The sequence below is a fragment of the Rhinichthys klamathensis genome, unplaced genomic scaffold (assembly GCF_029890125.1).
Source record: "Rhinichthys klamathensis goyatoka isolate OS25496 unplaced genomic scaffold, OSU_Roscu_1.1 h1tg000007l_1, whole genome shotgun sequence".
Lineage (NCBI taxonomy): Eukaryota > Metazoa > Chordata > Actinopteri > Cypriniformes > Leuciscidae > Rhinichthys > Rhinichthys klamathensis.
The window spans coordinates 2,245,008-2,265,478 of record NW_026606560.1 but is presented as its reverse complement, the minus strand read 5'-3'; the positions used below and the strand labels follow the sequence as shown (position 1 = coordinate 2,265,478).

Genomic DNA, 20,471 nt, shown 5'->3' with positions numbered 1-20,471 from the left:
ATGATCCTTCAGAAATCTTTCGAATATGCTGATTTGGTGCTCTGGTAACATTTCTAATTATTATCAATGTTGAAAACAGTTTTGCCGCTTAATATTTGTATGGAAACTGTGATGCATTTTTTTCAGGATTCTTTGATGAATATAAAGTTAAAGATTACAGCATTTATTTGAAATACTATTTGTAACAAGTATTTAGTCAATTTCTGTTCCATTTAATGCATCCTTGCTAAATAAACGTATTTTTTTTAAAAGAGTTCAAATCTGACCACAAACTTTTGAACATCAGTGTAGATTATTATATATCCATGTTATTGTCAATAATGACTGATATTAAACTTTTATACTTTGTCTATAAAAAATAAAACACAAAAATAAAAATAAAAACTTCAAAAGAACAGCTCTCATTTATTAACTTTGTTTTACAGGTATGATGTGCATAAATCCAGAGGCAAACTTTCTAATGCCTCAGTAATGATATCCGATTCCACACTAACCTAAAAGCTGCAATACACTGTTAACAGTCTGAAAGGAAGTGCTGCCATCTAATGGTCGGTAACACTTTCTTCAAGGATTTGATTCTTCCATGAAGTTGGAGCATTTACTAGGCACTGTTGTTGTGCGAATGAGCGGGCCGGAGAGCGTTAAAGGTTTTCAGTTAGAACGGCGTCGTGTAAGCGGCCCCTAAGTTAATAACTAATGATCTTTGCAACGGAAGTGAATCGATCAAAACTAACTTTAGCCGGACAATAACTTTATTCTAGAGCTGCTGTAAAGCCAAAACAATCTCTGTTACTTTAATTTCCTATTATCACTGAAACAGCTTTTTTATTGTTAAAAGCACTAGGCCTATATAATTGAAGGTGACTTGACATGACTAATTAGAAAAAAAGCCCATGAAATAAAGACACAAGGTCATGAGACGGACATTAACATTTTATTGTGAGAAACATGAAAATTATTCATTCCCTCCAGAGCTTTTAAGTCACAGTCTCCCGTGATCCTTGGCGGACGATCATCTGCTCAAATTACATTTGACAAAAAACATCAACAACGTCTTTCTACTCATTCTACCTAATACATAAAACACTCATCCTTGCACTCAATGCTAGATTCAAGATAATTTTTTCTACTTTGTACTTTGTTCCCTGCTACATGTTATGTGGACTTTAAGGCAGAGCTTCACAAAGAATTATCTTAAATTAAGTTTCACCCAATCACATCTCTGCCTGAGGCATAAGAAGACTATAGGGAAATGAGGATGGTTATACAAGGACACAAGGATTGTCTTAACATGGAGCACAGAAATGGTAACACAGGCCACCAGAACCACATCTCTGATGTATAATTATTATTTATCTGCAATTCATTTTAATCTCATGTTATTAAATATGATGACTTTAGACTTTCATTATATACTTTAACTGATATGCATTTGCATCCATAATTAATTCAATCAAAGAATATCTATGAAACTTTTTTAATGCTTCGGAGGGAATTTTCACTGTTGAAAATCCATATTAAGTAACAGAGAAATCATTGGCAAAGCTTCAATTTGAAAAGCACATTTTAAAGAGAAGCATTGTACATCGGCATTTAAAACATTCAGAGACATTTCATCAGAATTCACATCATTCTCCTCACTGCGTTCACGCTATAAACCGTGAACGTTTCTCTCTATATTGTGCCACAAATGTACTGTAAACACTATTTTTGCAAACTTTTTGACCATGTTACAATGTGCAATTATACTCCTTTTCCAAGTAAGCATGTTTACCGTGACTTCACTACAAACAGTAGATTCCACATGAAACTCAAACTCATCATCTATACCTCTTGATCCTGTAACAAAGCCCAATGCAGTACAAAAAAATCTGCCCAATCTCCATAATACATCTTTATCGATTGTTTTTCACCTCAGCAAAGCCACATATCCAGTCTCTCTCTGAACTATAACCCATATATCTTAATATCTATACATGATTCATGTCAACCTATGGCCTCGCCGCTCTTGAAGTTCACACTTCCTCATTAAATGTCAGGTGAGTTGCCTTGCTCTTTTACGTCAAAGGTCATGTGCAAGCTATGAGATATATGTGATATGTATGACTTCAATATAGAAACCAATAAAGCAGCAGATTCAATATATATATATATATATCCAATATATTTTTAAAGAGAGTTACAAAGGAAATCATCTTCATATATATGAAGGTAGATGACAAGGGCATTTGCAAGCATTTTCTCCATTCCTGATCCAATTCAATATCTCTCTCACCATTCAAGCGGCCATTTAGTTCTCCAACCTTTCTGGAGTTATTAAGACCCAAAGAGCGTTTCACTCCCATGTCTATCTGTGGTTACACCCTGCAGTGTTTTCTCTTGGGAGGTCCATTACTCACTACACAAACACAAAAGCCAGCCAAACTCCAGCACTGTGCTTTAATGTTCATGTGATCTCTGGCACCCAACTGGAACACAATTGAAGGTTTCTGGACACATCTAAAGGCATTTACATGCATTTCAACACATGGCTTTCCTGCAGAGTTAAGTTTTTTTCATAAGGGTTGCTGGTGGGGGAGAGAAAAGAAGGCTTCGAAACAATTTTGGCACTTTTCTCACAGTCCAGCGTTCACTGACTGTGACATTATTACAGCATACAAAAAAATTAAGGCAGCATGAAATGATCCCTGACAGACACCCATCTCTTCTATGCAGTAGTCAGTTATGGAAATAAATCTCTGTGCTTTCTGAAAGAGTTAGAAGGGGCCTCGAGGCTCTATTTGAGTTGCTTTGATGATATTGCTTGAGGAAAAAGTAGGCCTTCATCCTGGTGTCATCAATTTTATTTTGATCACCGGGCTGAATTAAAATTTTGGATGGCTCATAACTACAAGATACACTTGAACTGACTTTTGCTATTCTAACATCTATGTCAAATTCACTAATCTATAAATTTGATATGCATCTTTTATTCCATCATCCATTCAAGAAAACTGGAATCTTCCTTTTCACACTTACATTTTCTTACACATCTATTAAAATGACACAAAAGTCAGTTTCTCATGGATGCATGTGAGCAATTTTCCATTAGACCTACACAGTATTCGCATACAAAAAATCACTTCCAATCTGTTTCATAACCAACTTTTTAGATTTATCATAATATAAATTTGGCATTGTAATTAGTATTATAAATGCTTGTTTCTGAGTAACTGAGTAACAAACAATAACTAGAAAGAATTATTCAACATCTTAAAAGTCAATTATTTGCTCACTGTAGGTGCTCTCTGGCTTAAACGGGAAGAGGAATAAAACAAGACAAGGAAACAGTCTCCTTATTGTAAATCAGTACTAGCCATGGCTATTTCATTTAGTTCATATATACTGGCTCTCTTTGTTTTTTTGGGAAGTTTATACAAACATGTAACGCATATAATTAGTATCCCAATGAGCATTTCAACACAGACAAGCTCAAATGCTTAGTAACTGAATCTTTGTAAACAAGAGCCACTTTTTCCAGTGGCAGAAATCCAGATTCATATGAGCAGGATACTAAAATATCTCTTGCTTGCCATCTCCATTATTCTCTCAAATGTCATCACCATTAAAGTGAAAGAGTCAGCAGGAGAGAGATATAGAGTGCATAAAATCGAGATCACTCACAATTTCCTCAATGCTCAGAATTTCAGTAAATTGCACAGATCTGGAATGACACACACTCATGCATATCAGTTCAACCAAAGTGCACTTTTCCTACATTAACACTAAAACATTCCCATCAAAAAGAAGAAGAAAAAAACATTATAACAAAGAAAAACTATTGGCCTCAATGCCATCTAATCCACACCTCATCTAGAAAGTTAGAAGAAGAAAAAAAGAAAAAACAATTGGAAAATGTTTTAAGTTTAAACTTCAAATTCTTTAACATCTGAATATTGAAAAACAGCCTGTTCTTTCCTCACATTGTCTTGTGCACTTATACTATTAGATCTTAAAGCTGTGGAAGTTAATTTTATGTTTCTAGACTGCAGGACAATATATATATATATATATATATATATGGCCACAAAATCAGAATTCGTTCCCTCGCTTTATTAAATTGTGGCCACGTTAATTGAACCAGGATTTAGTAAAACGAGGGAACAAATTATAACGTACGTGCTGACATATTAGTAAGTCGTGGGAAGTTCTGGGAACGAATTGTTAATTCATGTCTAAATATTTTTAAAAATCCCCTCATGACGTGTGGGGCTCCGTAGTATTGCAGTTTGGACGGTAGAAGAAGAAAAAAATCACCCTTCAGACAATATTCATAAATGAGAATGCGCTTACAAACAACTGCTCATGTGTCAGCTCTGAAGTACTAATAAAAACTCCACATGTCATGCAATCACAGACAAACTGACTGAAAAGCACAATGATAGCAGGAACACTACTGGAAAACATGAAATAATGTTTGTTAAATAATGACTTCAAAATCACTCACTATTGTTGTATAGTCAAATCTATTCAAATAGCTGATACAATTGACTTTAACATGTCTGCAGAAGGCATTTCAGCTTTAACAGGAAGCCAAGAGCCTTTCTAATATTAAATGGTGTGCTACACAATTTGTGTTACTGTGCATTAGATAGTAAGGTAACACAGTTGTATGTTTTACAATAATATTATTACAATAACAGAATTACTATTCCATGTGTTAGGGTTAATATTCCACAGTCCAGCTTAAGGAAGATACAGAGTAGATCATTTGTTCCTGAATCTTCACAAATGTGTGCTATGAAAGTATGAGTTGTGTGATATACCATATCACACATTTTAAGACTTGAGTAGTTTCAGAAGAAGTCCACTTGACATGCTCTTGATGAGTTTCCAGACACAACTAATATTATACTTTGGAATTCAAGATAGAAATTGTAAAACAACAGTATATGGTTGAATAAAGATCTCCAGAGAGATTTTGACAAACATTTTGGTAGAGACACAGATTGTGGCTTTTGTGTTAAACATGAAGTCTCATTCCATTCAACCCTGAATAAGCAAAGAAAAGTCACTTAAGAATGATCTACCCACTCTGTCGTATTTGTGCTCTTTCGGCAGATGCTGATGGATTTCCGTCTTCGCTTTAAATGCGGTTAAACAGCATTCATGGTCAAGTCGAACATAAATGTTAACCACCACGGCACAGTGCATGCAGGCCAGTGTATTTCGCCAGTAGTTTATAAATATGTGCATAATTACTGGAAATTCCAACATACCATCACTAAAACTAACAATGGAAGAAAGCAGGCCACACAATCTGCAGATTTTGGAATTGTAGACATTCATAGAGCATGTAAAAACCTAGTCTCTAAAGTGATCTGTTGTTTAGAAGGCAGTGTAAACCAAAGCAGTGCATCAATACCACTGCCAAAAAATTAAACAATCAAAATGACAAAGTATGGAAGCAGAAGTATTGAATGTCTGGCAACCAGCTATCACACAGTAAATATAATTGTCTTATTGTGGTTTGATATTTTAGTAAAAAAGTAGGAAGCAGGCACTAAATTTGTCCCCTTGTTTTGTCCAAGATAATTGCATGTGTGCCTATATTCACAACAATTTTGATCTTAGTGACACAAGTAGATATTAAAGATAGCACAATAGATTAATACACACAACATGACCTTAAAAACAGACACATGTTTGTAAGGTAATTTACACTTTTTGTGTGGAGATGTGTGAGCAACCTTACTGCACGGTTTGGTATAAGTAACCTCTCTTATAGGCACTCAGTGGATAAAACGTAGCGACCACAAACTTGCCATCAAATGTGCGGCCTGTCAGCAGTCTTTGGGCTTCTTTGGAGTCTCCAGCATTTGCATACTCCACAAACACCTGCCAAGACAAGATTAATGATAAGTCTTTAAATTCATTGTATCATTTTTTTTGCTAACATCATTATTGTAATAGGATGTAAATCTTCCTGCTTCAAATTCAATCAATAACTCATTTCTAATTTGATTTCTTCTGTTACTGTTGTGTCGGTTCAAAATGGCAAACATCTACAGTTGCGGTCAGAATTATTGGCACCCCTGCTAAATCTGATCAAAGACGGCTGTAAAAATATTGAACCTTTCATTGAAGTAAAAGAATTGAAAGTGGGGGGTAAATCACATTATGAAATAAATGCTTTTCTCCCAAACAAGTTGGCCATAATTATTAGCTCCCTTTTATTCAATACTTTTTGCAACCTCCTTTTGCCAAGATAACAGCTCTGAGTTTGAGAACACCTGACATGAGATCAGAGACCATTCCTTCATACAGAATCTCTCCAGATCCTTCAGATTCCCAGATCCATGTTGGTGCTTCTTCTCTTCAGTTCAGCCCACTCATCAGGGTTCAGTTTAGGGGACTGGGATGGTCGTGGCAGAAGCTTCATTTTGTGCTCAGTGACACATGGATCGTTGTCCTGATTGAAGATCCAACCACGGCCCATTATAAGATTTCTAGCAGAGGCCGTCAGGTTTTGATTTTTTATCTGTTGGTATTTGCTAGAATCCATTATACCATGAATCTAAACAAGATGTCCATGACCTCCAGCAAAAAAATAGGCCCCCAACATTAAAGATCCAGCAGTATATTTAACCCTAGGCATAGGGGACTTTTTATCCCTGTTTGTACTAAACCCATCTGGAGGGTTTGCTGCTAAAAAGCTCTTTTTTTAGTTTCATCTGACCATAGAAGCAGGTCGCTTTTGAAGTTCCAGTGGAGTTTGTCTTTGGATGAGCAAGGAAGATCTTTCTTGAAACCCTCCCAAACAACATGTGGTGGTCTAGGGGTTGTTTGATTATTATTTTTTCTTAGGCTTTCTGACCTCAAGTCTCAACTAATCTTTGCAATTCTTCATCTGTGATCCTTGGAAAGTCTTTGGCCACTCAACCTTTCCTCTTCACTGTGCATTGGGACATTATAGACACATGTCTTCTTCCAGGCAGAATCATAACATCTTTAGTTGATTGGAACTTCTTAATTATTTCCCTGATGGTGGAAATGGGAATTTTCAATGCTTAAGCTATTTTCTTACAGCCACTTTCTATTTTGTGAAGCTCAACATCTTTTGTTGCACATCAGAACTATATTCTTTGGTTTTAGTCATTGTAATGGACGATTAACGAAATTTGGCCTTTGTGTTTCCGCATATTTATACTCCCGTGAAACAAGAAGTCATAGCTAGATAATTTCATGTTCCTAGTCACTTAAAAAAATGTGCGCTTAAAAAAATTAAATATGAAATGTAATTATTTTTTAAGAACACACCTACTCCAAAAATTCCTATTAGAATTTTTGTTTAAGGTATCAACAATTGTCTTAGCCATTTATAAAAAGAAACATATATAATTCAGATGTAATATATCCTGTAAGAATTAACCATTAATGCAATTAAATATACTTCTAAAAAATTCTAGGGGTATGATTTATGATTTTGAATATGATGAATTTATGATTTATGAATATGATTTTCCCCCACTTTCAATCCTTATACTTCAATGAAAGGTTAGATTTTTGCGAATAACATGACAAAAGAAATTAGATTTTGTGAACTTCCAAACAGAATTGAATGTGAAGATAAAAAGAGATACAAAGTTTAAGTATGTAAATGCAAATAATTAAAGAGAAATTTGCTAATTATAATATTATTATTCAATTATATAATAGTAATATAATACATTTCAGGGTTTTTTATTGAATAATATTAATATATTTGAGTGGTCTATAAATAATAAAAAAACAAAGACAATAAATAGACAAGTCATTCTATTGCACACACTAGTGGCCAAAAGTTATGTCCTGCCCAGGAAAATTTACATCTTCACACTTTATTAAAATCTTATTCAAAATAGGTAAAAGATTTTGTAATCATATTGCGTAGTTGTGCTTGGTTTCAATTGATTTATTACCAGAGGTGGGCTGTCAGGGCCATCAGGGCCTTCTCTGCTGGCCCTGTCAAAATATAATATAATTAATATATAAAATATATATATATTTTTTTTTTTTTTACGATTATATTTCCTGAAAGAATATGGTTATTTTGTTGAGGCTGAGCTGGATTTTCCATATGGTCATCTAAACGCATCACAGCTCCGTGGACCAGCACTAGTAGTATAGCTAGCCTTCCGTTTAAGCTGCCATTTCCCATTTGATCTTAACTTTGACTGACGTGTATCATTAGCCAATCAAAATTTGATGCGCAGTGACAGAACGCCCCAGGGGGCAGCGATGTGTATCGGCGCTAGCCCCCGCTGATGTCATCAGCCGTTTGAAAATTCGGCGGGTTGTGAGCAATGTCAGTAAATGTCAGCTTTATGTCCTCACATGCTTGATCGCGACCATTCCAGTGTCCACCGCATCAGTTGAGCGATCTTTCTCCGCTCTCAAGCGCATCAAAACGTATTTAAGTAATACAACTGGACAAACACGACTCTCTGCACTGGCATCTATACACGAATCCGACGAGCGTTCTGTGTAGGCTGCCATCTTGTGGCGACGCCATTACGAGCTGTTACCGGTATGTAAACAAACCTCCGTGATAACGCACCCTCGATGACACAGCCAGGCAGAATGACTTGTTGGGTTGATGATGTTAGACAGTGGCCTCCAGTCACAGATGAAGGTACAAACGATCTTACAGATTATTTATGAAAATAGCTTGGCAAGCTAGCTAGGAGGAAACTATAAAAAGATCTGTCCATTTGGCAACAATAAATAAATGAATGACATCAAATAAACGAATTCATGTTTTTCATTTGTGTCTATTATTTATCTCATTTTCACATTGCAAAAAGCAAGGGTAAGGTACAGCTAGAAAGTATACATAATATCGACCAATTAGTGTTTTAAACGAAAGAGGTCAATATAACAGCAGGAGAACAATTATGTCCCATAACGTTACATTTAGCTCAGGAAAGCCATTTAATGACCATAGCATGTTAATTGAATAGAAAAAAATAGCTAGGGAGGAGATTTTCCAGAGCACTTATATTACATATTTATTATATTTTTTACTTATGTCATTAAATAATTGTTATTATAACAAAAACTGCATTATATTTAATTTAATTTGTTATTTAAAAAATTTTTTTGCACAGTCAAGCAAATCAAAGATTAACAACAGACATAACAGTAATGTTAACGTTACTACCCCAATGCGCCCTTTACTGCCGCCACTGAAACAATTTAAAACGGAACATGTTTTCCCACTCGACATTATAAAAGTTGTAACGTAAGTGACAGTCATCGCGGGCTGTTTATTCCAGTGAACGCAAGTTGCAACTAAAACAATAGGAGGCAATGGCGCAACCAGCAACAGCTCAGTTATGGCGCCCGCTTACTTCCATAGATTATTCACCCTAAGCAGGACGCACAACTGCATGAGGAGGTCATTGAACGTTTCATCAGAAATGATCGGAGGATGTATTTTATTTACAAGTAATGAGTGAGTGTTAGGCCGATGACACACTGGCTGCGTGGCGTTTCTGTTGCGTGGCGGCTGCGTCGCGTTCCCTTTCAAGGCGGTCACTTCGACATTACGTCATACTGACGTATATGGGAACTCCTCCCTTCTCCATTTTCACTGAAATCTTATAGGATAACGCCAGCTGGAGACAGCTGGCCAATTGACGCAAAACATGCAAATGCTGACCGGTCCGCGGGCAGTATAAAATAGCATGGGCGCGACAATTACGTCAGAATCTCTTTCTTCACGCTAGAAGTCTTATCTGAAGTCATCGTGGAAGTTGCAATAGAGGTTACTCACCATGTTTCCTCCCCGCATCCGATGGCTGCTACATGCCAGATATGTGTGTATCGACTCGCTCTACCCAAACAAGGATCTACCGAGGCCGCACTCACGGACGACTGGCATACGTGCTGGTCTACCAGTGCGCGCCCTCATAAACTCCGGGCATCAGCAGGGATGAGGCCCACTGCCGCCAGCGGCTGCTGGTGGGCCCTCTCACGCCCAAAGAAGAGTTGACAGTCGTTCTCCCCTGTGGCCCAGTGGCGGAACTTGAAGCCTTCGCGCGAGAGACCCGTGTTCGATTCCGGCTCTCGCAGCAGATACATTTTAAACCTGCCCGTCGCCTCTCCGGTCCTTTTCGCGGGCTCGCTAGACGGACTCGACGCGATAGGCTTCGTCGGAAAGGATACTTTTATTATTTTACTTAGCCCGGTATCTAACAGCCAAGCTACTTCAAGAAAGATTCCGTCTTCACGACGTCCTATGGTAAGTCATGCGAAGACGCATCCAGAGAGACGAGGCAAGGCGATGGCTCTGTGTCTGAAGGCGCGAAAGTGGGTGTTTCCCCCTGTGGCTCAGTGGCGAACCCCAAAGCCGTCGCACGGGAGACCCGTGTTCGATCCCAGCTCTCACAGCAGAAAAAATTTAGTCGCGCCAACCGAAACTTTTGATCTATACGTCCAGCCTTCTCTCTTCGTCGGCACCTCGTCCCGCCTAATTCGGCTACAGCCGCCAAACGGTTCGAACCCGTAACGAACCGGATCTTCACCGTTGGCAGAGGGCGGGACCGGGAATGTGGCGACACAGGCCACGGAGAGCGCCGCGTCAGGACGCCCCGCTCTGGTAATGGAGGTGCACAGCTTACAGCTTATGTCGTCAGGCTGCCCTGTATCCTTCAGTGCAACTGGCCATTCTGATTTAACCACGTATCCACAGTTGTTGTCGCTACGCCACTGACGCTGTGTTTATGTTCAGACTACACACTGATATGTGCTATGATTTGTGCCGTCATATTTTGCCCTGTTTCTTTCAGTGCGAATGGCTATTCTGATTACCACGTATCCACAGTTGTTGTCGCTATACCACTGACGCTGTGTTTATGTACACACTGCACACTGATATGTGCTATGGTTTTCGCTATGCCACTGACGCTGTGTTTATGTACACACTGCACACTGATATGTGCTATGGTTTAACTGTTATATCCTTATATATTGCCCTGTATCCCTCAGTGCAAATGGCTATTCTGATTTAACCACGTATCCACAGTTGTTGTCGCTACGCCACTGACGCTGTGTTTATGTACACACTGCACACTGATATGTGCTATGATTTAACTGTTATGCCCTTATATATTGCCCTGTATCCCTCAGTGCAACTGGCTATTCTATTAACCACGTAATCACAGTTGTTGTCGCCACGCCACTGACGCTGTGTTTATGTACACACTGCACACTGATATGTGCTATGATTTAACTGTTATGCCCTTATATTTTGCCCTGTATCCCTCAGTGCAACTGGCCATTCTGATTTAACCACGTATTCACAGTTGTTGTCGCTACGCCACTGACGCTGTGTTTATGTTCACACTGCACACTGATATGTGCTAAGATTTGCGCCGTTATATGCTGCCCTGTTCTTCAGTGCAAATGGCTATTCTATTACCACGTATTCACAGTTGTTGTGCGATGAAATGACGCTGTGTTTACGTGCACTCTACACACTGATATGTGTTCATGATTCATGCTGCTATAAATTGCCCTGTATCCTTCAGTGCAACTGGCTATTCTGATTCACAGTTGTGCGATGCCACTGACGCTGTGTTTATGTACACTGATATGTGTGTGTTATGCTTATGCCACGATATTGCCCTGTACCCTTCAGTGCAACTGGCTATTCTGATTACTACGTATTCACAGTTGTTGCGTTGCAACGGACGCTGTGTTAAGTACACACTACGCACTGTTATGTGTATGATTTACGCCATTATATATTGCCCTGTTCCTTATCCTTCAGTGCAAATGGCTATTCCGATTACTACGTATTCACAGTCTTGCGATGCAACTGACGCTGTGTTACGTACACACCGTACACTGCGTTATGGATTTTGCCGTTGTTGCCCTGTATCCTTCAGTGCAAATGGCTATTCTGATTACTACGTATTCACAGTTGTTGTGCGATGCAACTGACGCTGTGTTACGTACACACTACACAGCGTTATGTGTGGGGATTTATGCCATTATATGTTGCCCTGTAATTTTCAGTGCAAATGGCTATTCTGATTACTATGCAGTACGTATTCAACAGTTGTTGTGCGATGCAACTGATGCTGTGTTTATGTACAGACTACACACTATGTGTTATGAATTTTGCCTTTGTATTTTGCCCTGTATCCTTCAGTGCAAATAACTATTCTGATTAATACGTATTCACTGTGTGGTGCGATGCAACTGACACTGTGTTACGTACATACAACTCACTGTTATGTGTATGATTTATGCCATTATATATTGCCCTGTTTCTTTCAGTGCAAATGGCTATTCTGATTACTACGCAGTGCATATTCACAGTTGTCGTGTGATGCAACTGACGCCGTGTCTATGTACACTCTACACACTCCGTGTCTATGTACACTCTACACACTGTATGTGTTATGATTTATGCCGTTGTACATTGCCCTGTATCCTTCAGTGCAAATGGCTATTCTGATTACGTACACAGTCGTTGTGCGGTGCAACTGACGCTGTGTACACGCTACGCACTGATGTGCTATGTTTGCGCCGCTAAATATTGCCCTGTATCATCAGTGCAACCGGCTATTCTGACTTACTATGTATTCACAGTCGATGTCGCGATGCCTCTGACGCTGTGTTTTTGTACACACTAATGTGACTATGCTATCGCGTTGCCCTGTATCCTTCAGTGCACCTAGCTATCCTATCTAACTGTGCTTAGTCACAGTTTGTCGCTACGGCGACTTGCGCTGCATCTGTGTCCACACTGAAGCGTTATGCAGTTATGTTGCTAACGTAACTGACCATTATGTGAACTGTGCATATTCATGCAGTCTCGGTCGCTTCATCGACTTGCACCGCATTATACACTCAGATGTTTGATATGTGCACACTGATGGGTAATGCTGTTATGTTGCCCTCTATCCTTCAGTGCAACATCCAGCTATCCTATCTAACTGCATATTCAGTTCTGTCGCTATGGCGACTACACGGCACGTACAAGGACGTGTTTTTGCTATTTTGTTGCCCTGTTTCCTTCAGTGCAAAACTAGCTATCCTAATCTAACCGTGCATATTCACAGTTCTGGATGTATGTACGTAAACGGATGTGTTATGCTGTAATGCTGCCCTGTTTCCTTCAGTGCTGCTAGCCATCCTAATCTAACTATGCATCTTAGTTCTGAAAAATGCTGTACGTGCATGTGCTACGCTGTTATATTGCCCCGTTCCTATCAGGGCAACTGGTTATTCTGTGCAAACTCATATATTCACAGTTGTAGCTACAGTTATGACTGTTTGTTTGCTTACTGAGGTGCTATGCTATTATGGGGCTATTTTCTAACTGCGTATATTCACAGTTGTCGTCGCTACGGCCACTGGCACTGTGTTTATGTACATTCAGTTATGTGTTGATTTGCACTTCTGTACATTGGCTATAGAACATCGGCTATGTTCTACAAGGTGGCACCCCAGCCCCAAGCTGTGGAACCTTCTTGTGTGTCCGCTGCTGGGTCCTTAGTTGAGCAAGACACTTCTCACTGACAAGTGCTGAGACGGAGCTCTCCCTAAGATGGCCTTGCCACCGGCTCTCGCCCCAGCGAAGCACTTGGAGACTTACGCTCATTCTAGTGAATGTTGTCGCATTGTCTCGGACCTGATGACTGCAGCGTCACTCCCAGTCCGATACCAAGCTACGTTCCGAAGTCGCTTACACCGTTCAGAGCACAGGTTGATCCCTGCCCGCCTATCTGCTGAGTTTCAGCCTCGCATGATGCCGATGCTCAGAGTGATGTTGGCCCTGTAAGGGATTTGTGGATGTACGTGGATCACTTAGCAGCAGTCTACCAGCTGTTTGTGTGCTTGGTGGATGGTACTAGGGACGTGCTGTTTTATACAGAGACTCTCTCTGAATTCGATGCTTTAAATGGTTGCTTAATGCCTACGGGATTTAGGTATGCTGGCTGTCTTCTCAGAACACATTCGCCAGGGTTCCAAGTTTGATGCACCACCTTAGCGTCGTGGGTTCGGTGAGTTTTATTAATGTACTCATGAAACTGTTACCACCAGCTGTGCAGTAGTATGTATTGCAGAGTTACCATTGCTGCTAACTCTGTGTTATGACTATGAGGTTACATAGCTGTTTCCACATTACGCAGTAGTTCCAACGTACTGTTAACTCTGTGTGTGGCTTAAGGTTATGCAGCTGTCACCGCTATGCCGTCGACACTGTGTTAGCTCTTGTGCTCGAGTGCTTATGGTATTCTGCTGCCCTGTCCAGTGCAGCCTTCGCCTCATTGCAGTGGATGCGCAACTTGGTAAGCCGGAGCAGACGTTGGTCTAGTTTCGCCTATCAGTTTTGAGTGCTCCTAGCGGCGCTGCTGGCTTAGAACTGTTGTTCCTGTGGGAGTGTAGCTTGACCCCGTTCAGGGCTTATCTTCACTGCGCTCACGGCGGGATTCTATACAGTTCCCATATACGTCAGTATGACGTAATGTCGAAGTGACCGCCTTGAAAGGGAACGTCTCCGGTTACTATCGTAACCTCGGTTCCCTGAGAGGCGGGAACGAGACATTACGTCAACCGCCGTGCTCGCCGTTTGATCAGCTGTGCTAGCGTTCAGTCTTGATTCTGACGTAATTGTCGCGCCCATGCTATTTTATACTGCCCGCGGACCGGTCAGCATTTGCATGTTTTGCGTCAATTGGCCAGCTGTCTCCAGCTGGCGTTATCCTATAAGATTTCAGTGAAAATGGAGAAGGGAGGAGTTCCCATATACGTCAGTATGACGTAATGTCTCGTTCCCGCCTCTCAGGGAACCGAGGTTACGATAGTAACCGGAGACGTTTTCTGTGTCTTTGCACACCAGAAACGTGTCTGACGCAGCGCTGCTGCTAGGTGACTTCATAGGTGACTATAGGCTACTTCATGTTAAGCATAAATATAAAGCCTACTGATAAAGACACTGTCAGCACTATTGACAGCAAAATAGACTACACAATATTTCGTTCTGTATTGACAGGTGCAATATTTGAAAATTGATATTTATTTATAAATTATATTTGTATCTAAATTTATGTCAAAACCTAGACTTTCAACCATCAAAATGTAATTTATTAATATGTATTCGTGTACAAAATAAAATATACAAATCTTTTCCTATTCTATTTTGCCTGGAAACGCTTCAAACACGCTTGCGTGTCGCGTGAAAAATAGGCGTCGGTTCTATATCTAGCATGCACGCGCTTTTGGGGGGGGGGGGGGGGGGTCGTTACTGAAGGCCCTGACTGAAACCCCACGGTACGCTACTGTTTATTACTGATAACGCAATGAAACATGCAAGATTGTCTGGACATAATTTTTGGACAGGCTGTCATGCAAAGAAATTATAAAACAACAAAATATTAATAACTGATTATTTTGTAGTCGATGTATGCTTTTATTCCTGTAATCGTTTTGTTTATCTATGCTTTTTTTTTTTTTTTTGCTTAGTAAAATAAAACCTGTAGCTGTAGTTTTTCATTTAAATTTTGTCAGATAAACAATAAACGTTTTCTTCCCTCATATTTAAATCATTTTAAAAAAAAAATGAGCTTTATTAATTGAGCTTGTAGAGTCATTAAAAACAAACACCCCCTCTGGACATCAATTTTGGCCACTATTGTACACACAGAGTGCCCAGTGTCATTTTCTATACAATGAATTTATTAGGTGAAGAAAATATCTAGACTAATTTATATTCACTCTTAATCCATGATTTTTCCTCACCTGTCCCTTTCCAGGATTCTCTTTTGGGATCAATAAGGATACCACTGTGCCATACTTCTGACATTCTTCTTTCATGTCCTCTATTATATCTAAGAAAGACAAGAAGTAAATGTGACTGAGATCTGCTAAAAAAAAAAAAAGTGTATTTGCCATAAAGAAAATGTAGAGACAAAGACTCGCCTTCATACTCATCCTCATTATACAGGTGACTGTCATCTATTACGTTTAGAAGTCTCAGGACAGATGTAGGCAGACTAACCAAATCTTCAATATGAGGTGCTGAAACCCAAAGCAGTCTCTCACTCACACAAACACCAAGCAATGCAGACAATGCTTTTAGATGCTGAGTGATACAAACCAAAGGGAATGCTGAAGAACGGGTTGAGTAGTGCTGCCTCAGCTGTGCTTCTGAGTTTCGGGTCATTGTGAAGCATACTGGGAATGTAAAGATACATATTACTTACTCTAGTCATGTCTAAAGAACACACAACTGCACTGCTTAGTTTACTTCCTACCTTTTGATCAGATCCCTCAAATGATAGACAGGGATAGCCGGGTAAACCAAAGCATTGCTTGAAAAGATATGGTCTACTATTGCAGAACTGTTATCCTGTAGAGACACAACACAATCATATTTTAGCAAGAACAACATTACGGTCAAATTACATTACACAGAGAAAATTTTGAAAGCAAATTGTTATTAAAATAAATAACATTCAAGGTCTATATTCAAGGTAGAGTTCAGCTTCAAGGCTGCTTGGGCATATCTGCTGACCTTCCATTCCTGAGACTTCACAGTTTCTTTCAGTTTGATTCCTGAGAACATCTCCAGAAGAACGATGCCCAGACTCCACATGTCCACAGCAGTTGTGCAGCCAGTGTCGCTCTGCAGACCTGCCTGGGCCAGTGAGTTCTGCAGCTCAGCTTCAGGTGCCCGGTATCCATCTGTCTGGATGTACTTCACATCCTGTGCGGAACAGACAAGAAACCCTGAGGCTCACTGCGAACCTATATCTAAAAATAAGACACATTAATGCTAAACTACCATTCAAAAGTTTGCAATCTGTAAGATTTTGATCTTTTTTGAAGAAATGAATGCTTGCATAGAATTGAAAATGTAATACTGTCCTTTTGAGCTTACTATTAAAGGTAGGGTAGACACTTTTTGTTATACTGGTTGAAACTCTCTTCACATCCTGATAGCAATCAATAATAGAAGTGGTCTAAATATTACAAAATGTACATATATCTTCTGGACCAAAAAATATTTGTCTAATCTTTGCATTCGGTCGCTATGTCGTAACCGTAATTACGAGATGGCAACCCGTGACTCGTATTGATGCGTTTCTATGGCAACACTGTCAATGCTGAAATGAAGCTGCAGCAGTCAGGCGGTACAAGTCAGAGCTCTGTAAGTTGTTTACGTTCATTATTATTGTAATGTTATGTGCTTTGAGGTAATTTAACGCTGTCTCTCGTGACACTGCAGAATCATATCTGGCTGTGCTCGCTCATGTGTTTTGGAGGAGGCGTGGCTTTGGAGACGCTCTGGAGGGAGAGTGGGATCTTATGCTTTCAAAGCTAGATTGCTATTGCTATCCTCTCTGAAATTGCCTACCCTACCTTTACTCAAATAATCCTGAAAAAAAATTTGTATCACAGTTTCCAAAATATATAAGGCAGCACGACTGTTTTCAACATGTTTTCTTGAGCACCAAAATCAGAATTGTATAATGATATCTGAAAGATCATGTGACACTGAATACTGGAGTAATGGCTGCTGAAAATTCAGCTTTGACATTTTCAAATATATTTTAAAATACATATTATATAAAAGTCTTAAATTCTAAAACGACAGTAAATAAACATCTCCAGAGAGGTTTTGACAAACATTTTGGATGAGACACAGATTGTGGCTTTTGTGTTAATAATAATAAAGTTATTTCACAATATTACTGTTTTACTGTATTTGTAATAAATGCAGCCTTTCTGAGCATAAGAGACTTTTCAAAAATATTTAAAAATCTTACCGACACCAAACTTTTGACCTTTAGTGTTTGTTAAATTCTGACAGCAAATGATGAGGTGTCTCATGCCAACCCTTTCAACTCCTCACCTGGTGTCCCTCTTTGAAGCTAAGGCCGAAGTCAATGAGCTTAAAGCACTCATCATCAGCGCTCCAGAGAATGTTGCGGGGCTTGAGGTCAGCATGCACATAGCCTTCTCCGTGCAGGAAGCTAAGGGCCTCCAAAACATCACGGGCACAGTGCTGAATCAACCACATGGAGTGTCCCTGATTACTCGCCCTGACCAGCAAATCTGACACACTCACGTCCAAAAGCTCCAACAACAGGCAATGAGTGGCCACACCGAATGGGTTGTGATTGGTGAACATTCCATACAGCGCCACTAGAGACACAACAGAGAAAATACCAATGTTAAACTTGGGATTAATGCTGGAAAATAACAGCTTTTGGATCTCCAGTAGGGCTGGAAAAATCTGACATAAAAAGTTTGTGTTTATATAATATATACTGTATATATATATATATGTGTGTGTGTGTGTACACATATGTATGCATATAAATAATATATAAATATATATGTGCATGTATATGCATATGTATGTGTATATATATATATATATATAGTATATATAAATATAATAATATATATACACATATATTATATAAACACAAACTTTTATGTTAGATGTGATATTGTGATTCATTGATTTTACAGCCCTATCCAGGAGTAATGATCACTATGGTAAATTATGTTGCAATTTTACATTCAAGTTTTAAATGCCAGTGTGCTCCTCTTCTGCATTATTAATATATATATGAGTCATGACCATATTAACTATAAAAATACATAACCAAGCAAATTAAACTTTGATCCCCGGTTTCACAGACAAGGCTTAAACCTAATCCCGGACTAAGATGCATGTGCTGTTTTATATTTGTTTGATCTTTTTGCTCTTACAATTATTTAGACATGGATGAGCAGGATGTGTGTGGTCAATACTACAATTTGTGTAACAATCATGGTGTTAAAAGGGCCCAAATAATGTTACGTCACAATTTTTGAAGGTTTTTACTTTTGTGTAATGGGGGGAAGTCACACAGTAGTTTACTACAAAGAACTGAACATAAATAATTATGTCATTTTGCATGATTTTAATACCAATATAGTGGTATAGAGCTGTTTAAATCAGTGGTTCCCAACCTTTCTGACTTCACTTCCCCCTTTGTCCAAGACAATATTTGAAAATCCCTCATATCCATGCTGATATGTACGTATGGCTGTTGTAAAAAAAAAAAAAAAAAAATGTAATAAAAACTCAAAAATATGATGTCAGTTTTATGTTCTCATAAAACATCTCTTTTTTTGTTTTTTAATTAAGATTATGTTAATTATAACTTATGTTAATGATAACTAAATGTAAATAATTTTGGGCCGCCTGGAAGTGTGCAGAGTGGCCCCCGCCCCCCTGGTTGATAACCACTGGTTTAAATCTGTTTCTTAGCTGGTCTTGATCCCTGTACGTGGTTACCGATATTTTTATGTCCCTGAATCTTCTCCAGCACAGAGCTTTCCTTCAGGTACCCGTAATCTCCACCCTGCGCGTCCGCCTGAAACTCCTTCACTGCGGAACTCGCTCTGCCGGAGCTCACCCGGTACACCGAGGCCGAGACGCCCTGACCCAAACGAGCCTGCACGTTCCAGTTCTTTCCGTAAATCTCAAATAACGCCGGGCTTGTCAACTGATCCACGGCCCCCGGGCTCACCGTCGTCCCCGGTGTGCTGACACTTGGACTGGACATTTTTGCATTGGAGCCAGAACTGCTAGCCATAAGTAATATCAATGATAATGTGAGTTAAATACTATCAGGTTCATAATAAGTAGTGTTTGCTTCATTAGTTGCCCTTTGCAGAAACTGATCTTTGCATGGTGCTTGTCTGAAAGCCAAAGTTTACAGCTGAGGTAACTATCAACGGATGACGAACAAGGACTTAAATGCACTATTTTAATGTAAACGCATAAATTGGTGCTATCTGCCGCACCATAGTCGCATCTTAAAGATCCGAAAAGCCGAGGTGGCGTCTCAGAGATTCAGCGAATCCATGAAACCCAGTTCTGGACCGAGTTGATAAATTCTTGCCACTGTTTTGGTGGCCATGATACCGGAAATGACGACATTGTTATTAAAAGCCGTGTTTTCTTCGATCGAGCAAATGTAAAATTTGAATCTTTAAATTCTATATTTAAAATGTAGGGCATTTAAATCCATATAATATAGTGCTTTTTGTAAAGTCTCTTTAATACAGTCCATTAAATAATGGATAATGTTGTAAATTGCAATATTATTAATCCATTATTAATCCTTTTTTCTCTCTCTCTTTCGGAATGATATTATAGTATCGTTGTTATGGATATTTAAAAAGAAAAAAAAATTCCCCTAATTATATGAATTAAAGTAGTAGCTACATTTGTATGATATTAAAATTAATCAATTCAATAAATAATTCATTTATTGTTGTTAAATTTGGCTCTCCACAATGTGCCTTCAAAATGACAAATCTAATGAAAAACGTAGGTTAATTTATTATTACATCTGGAACTTTGGGCAAATAAATGAATCGATTAAATCCGTTGCGTTGTAAGTCCCGCCCTTAACCTGATGTCTGTC

General features: G+C 39.0%; 1 protein-coding gene across 1 annotated transcript; it reads right to left on the bottom strand.

Moving 5' to 3' along the window:
* Nucleotides 1-4,433: 4,433 nt before the first annotated feature.
* Nucleotides 4,434-19,977, bottom strand: uhmk1 (U2AF homology motif (UHM) kinase 1). Its single transcript, XM_056259771.1, has 8 exons — nucleotides 19,334-19,977; nucleotides 17,894-18,186; nucleotides 16,553-16,744; nucleotides 16,293-16,387; nucleotides 16,136-16,212; nucleotides 15,958-16,056; nucleotides 15,778-15,866; nucleotides 4,434-5,877 (listed from the first exon to the last, which is right to left on the bottom strand). The coding sequence occupies exons 1-8, from the start codon at nucleotides 19,632-19,634 to the stop codon at nucleotides 5,731-5,733; spliced, it is 1,293 nt and encodes a 430-aa protein (XP_056115746.1). The 5' UTR covers nucleotides 19,635-19,977; the 3' UTR covers nucleotides 4,434-5,730.
* Between the last annotated feature and the right edge of the window lie 494 nt (nucleotides 19,978-20,471).

Bases quoted from the DNA above. Each gene is read 5' to 3' on its own strand.
- uhmk1 (XM_056259771.1), bottom strand. From the start codon at position 19,634: ATGGCTAGCAGTTCTGGCTCCAATGCAAAAATGTCCAGTCCAAGTGTC. The intron at 18,187-19,333 runs GTAACCACGTAC...TTGTGTCTCTAG, and splicing joins TCAGGGACATAAAAATATCG to TGGCGCTGTATGGAATGTTC. The intron at 16,745-17,893 runs GTGAGGAGTTGA...TGTTCCGCACAG, and splicing joins GCTTCAAAGAGGGACACCAG to GATGTGAAGTACATCCAGAC.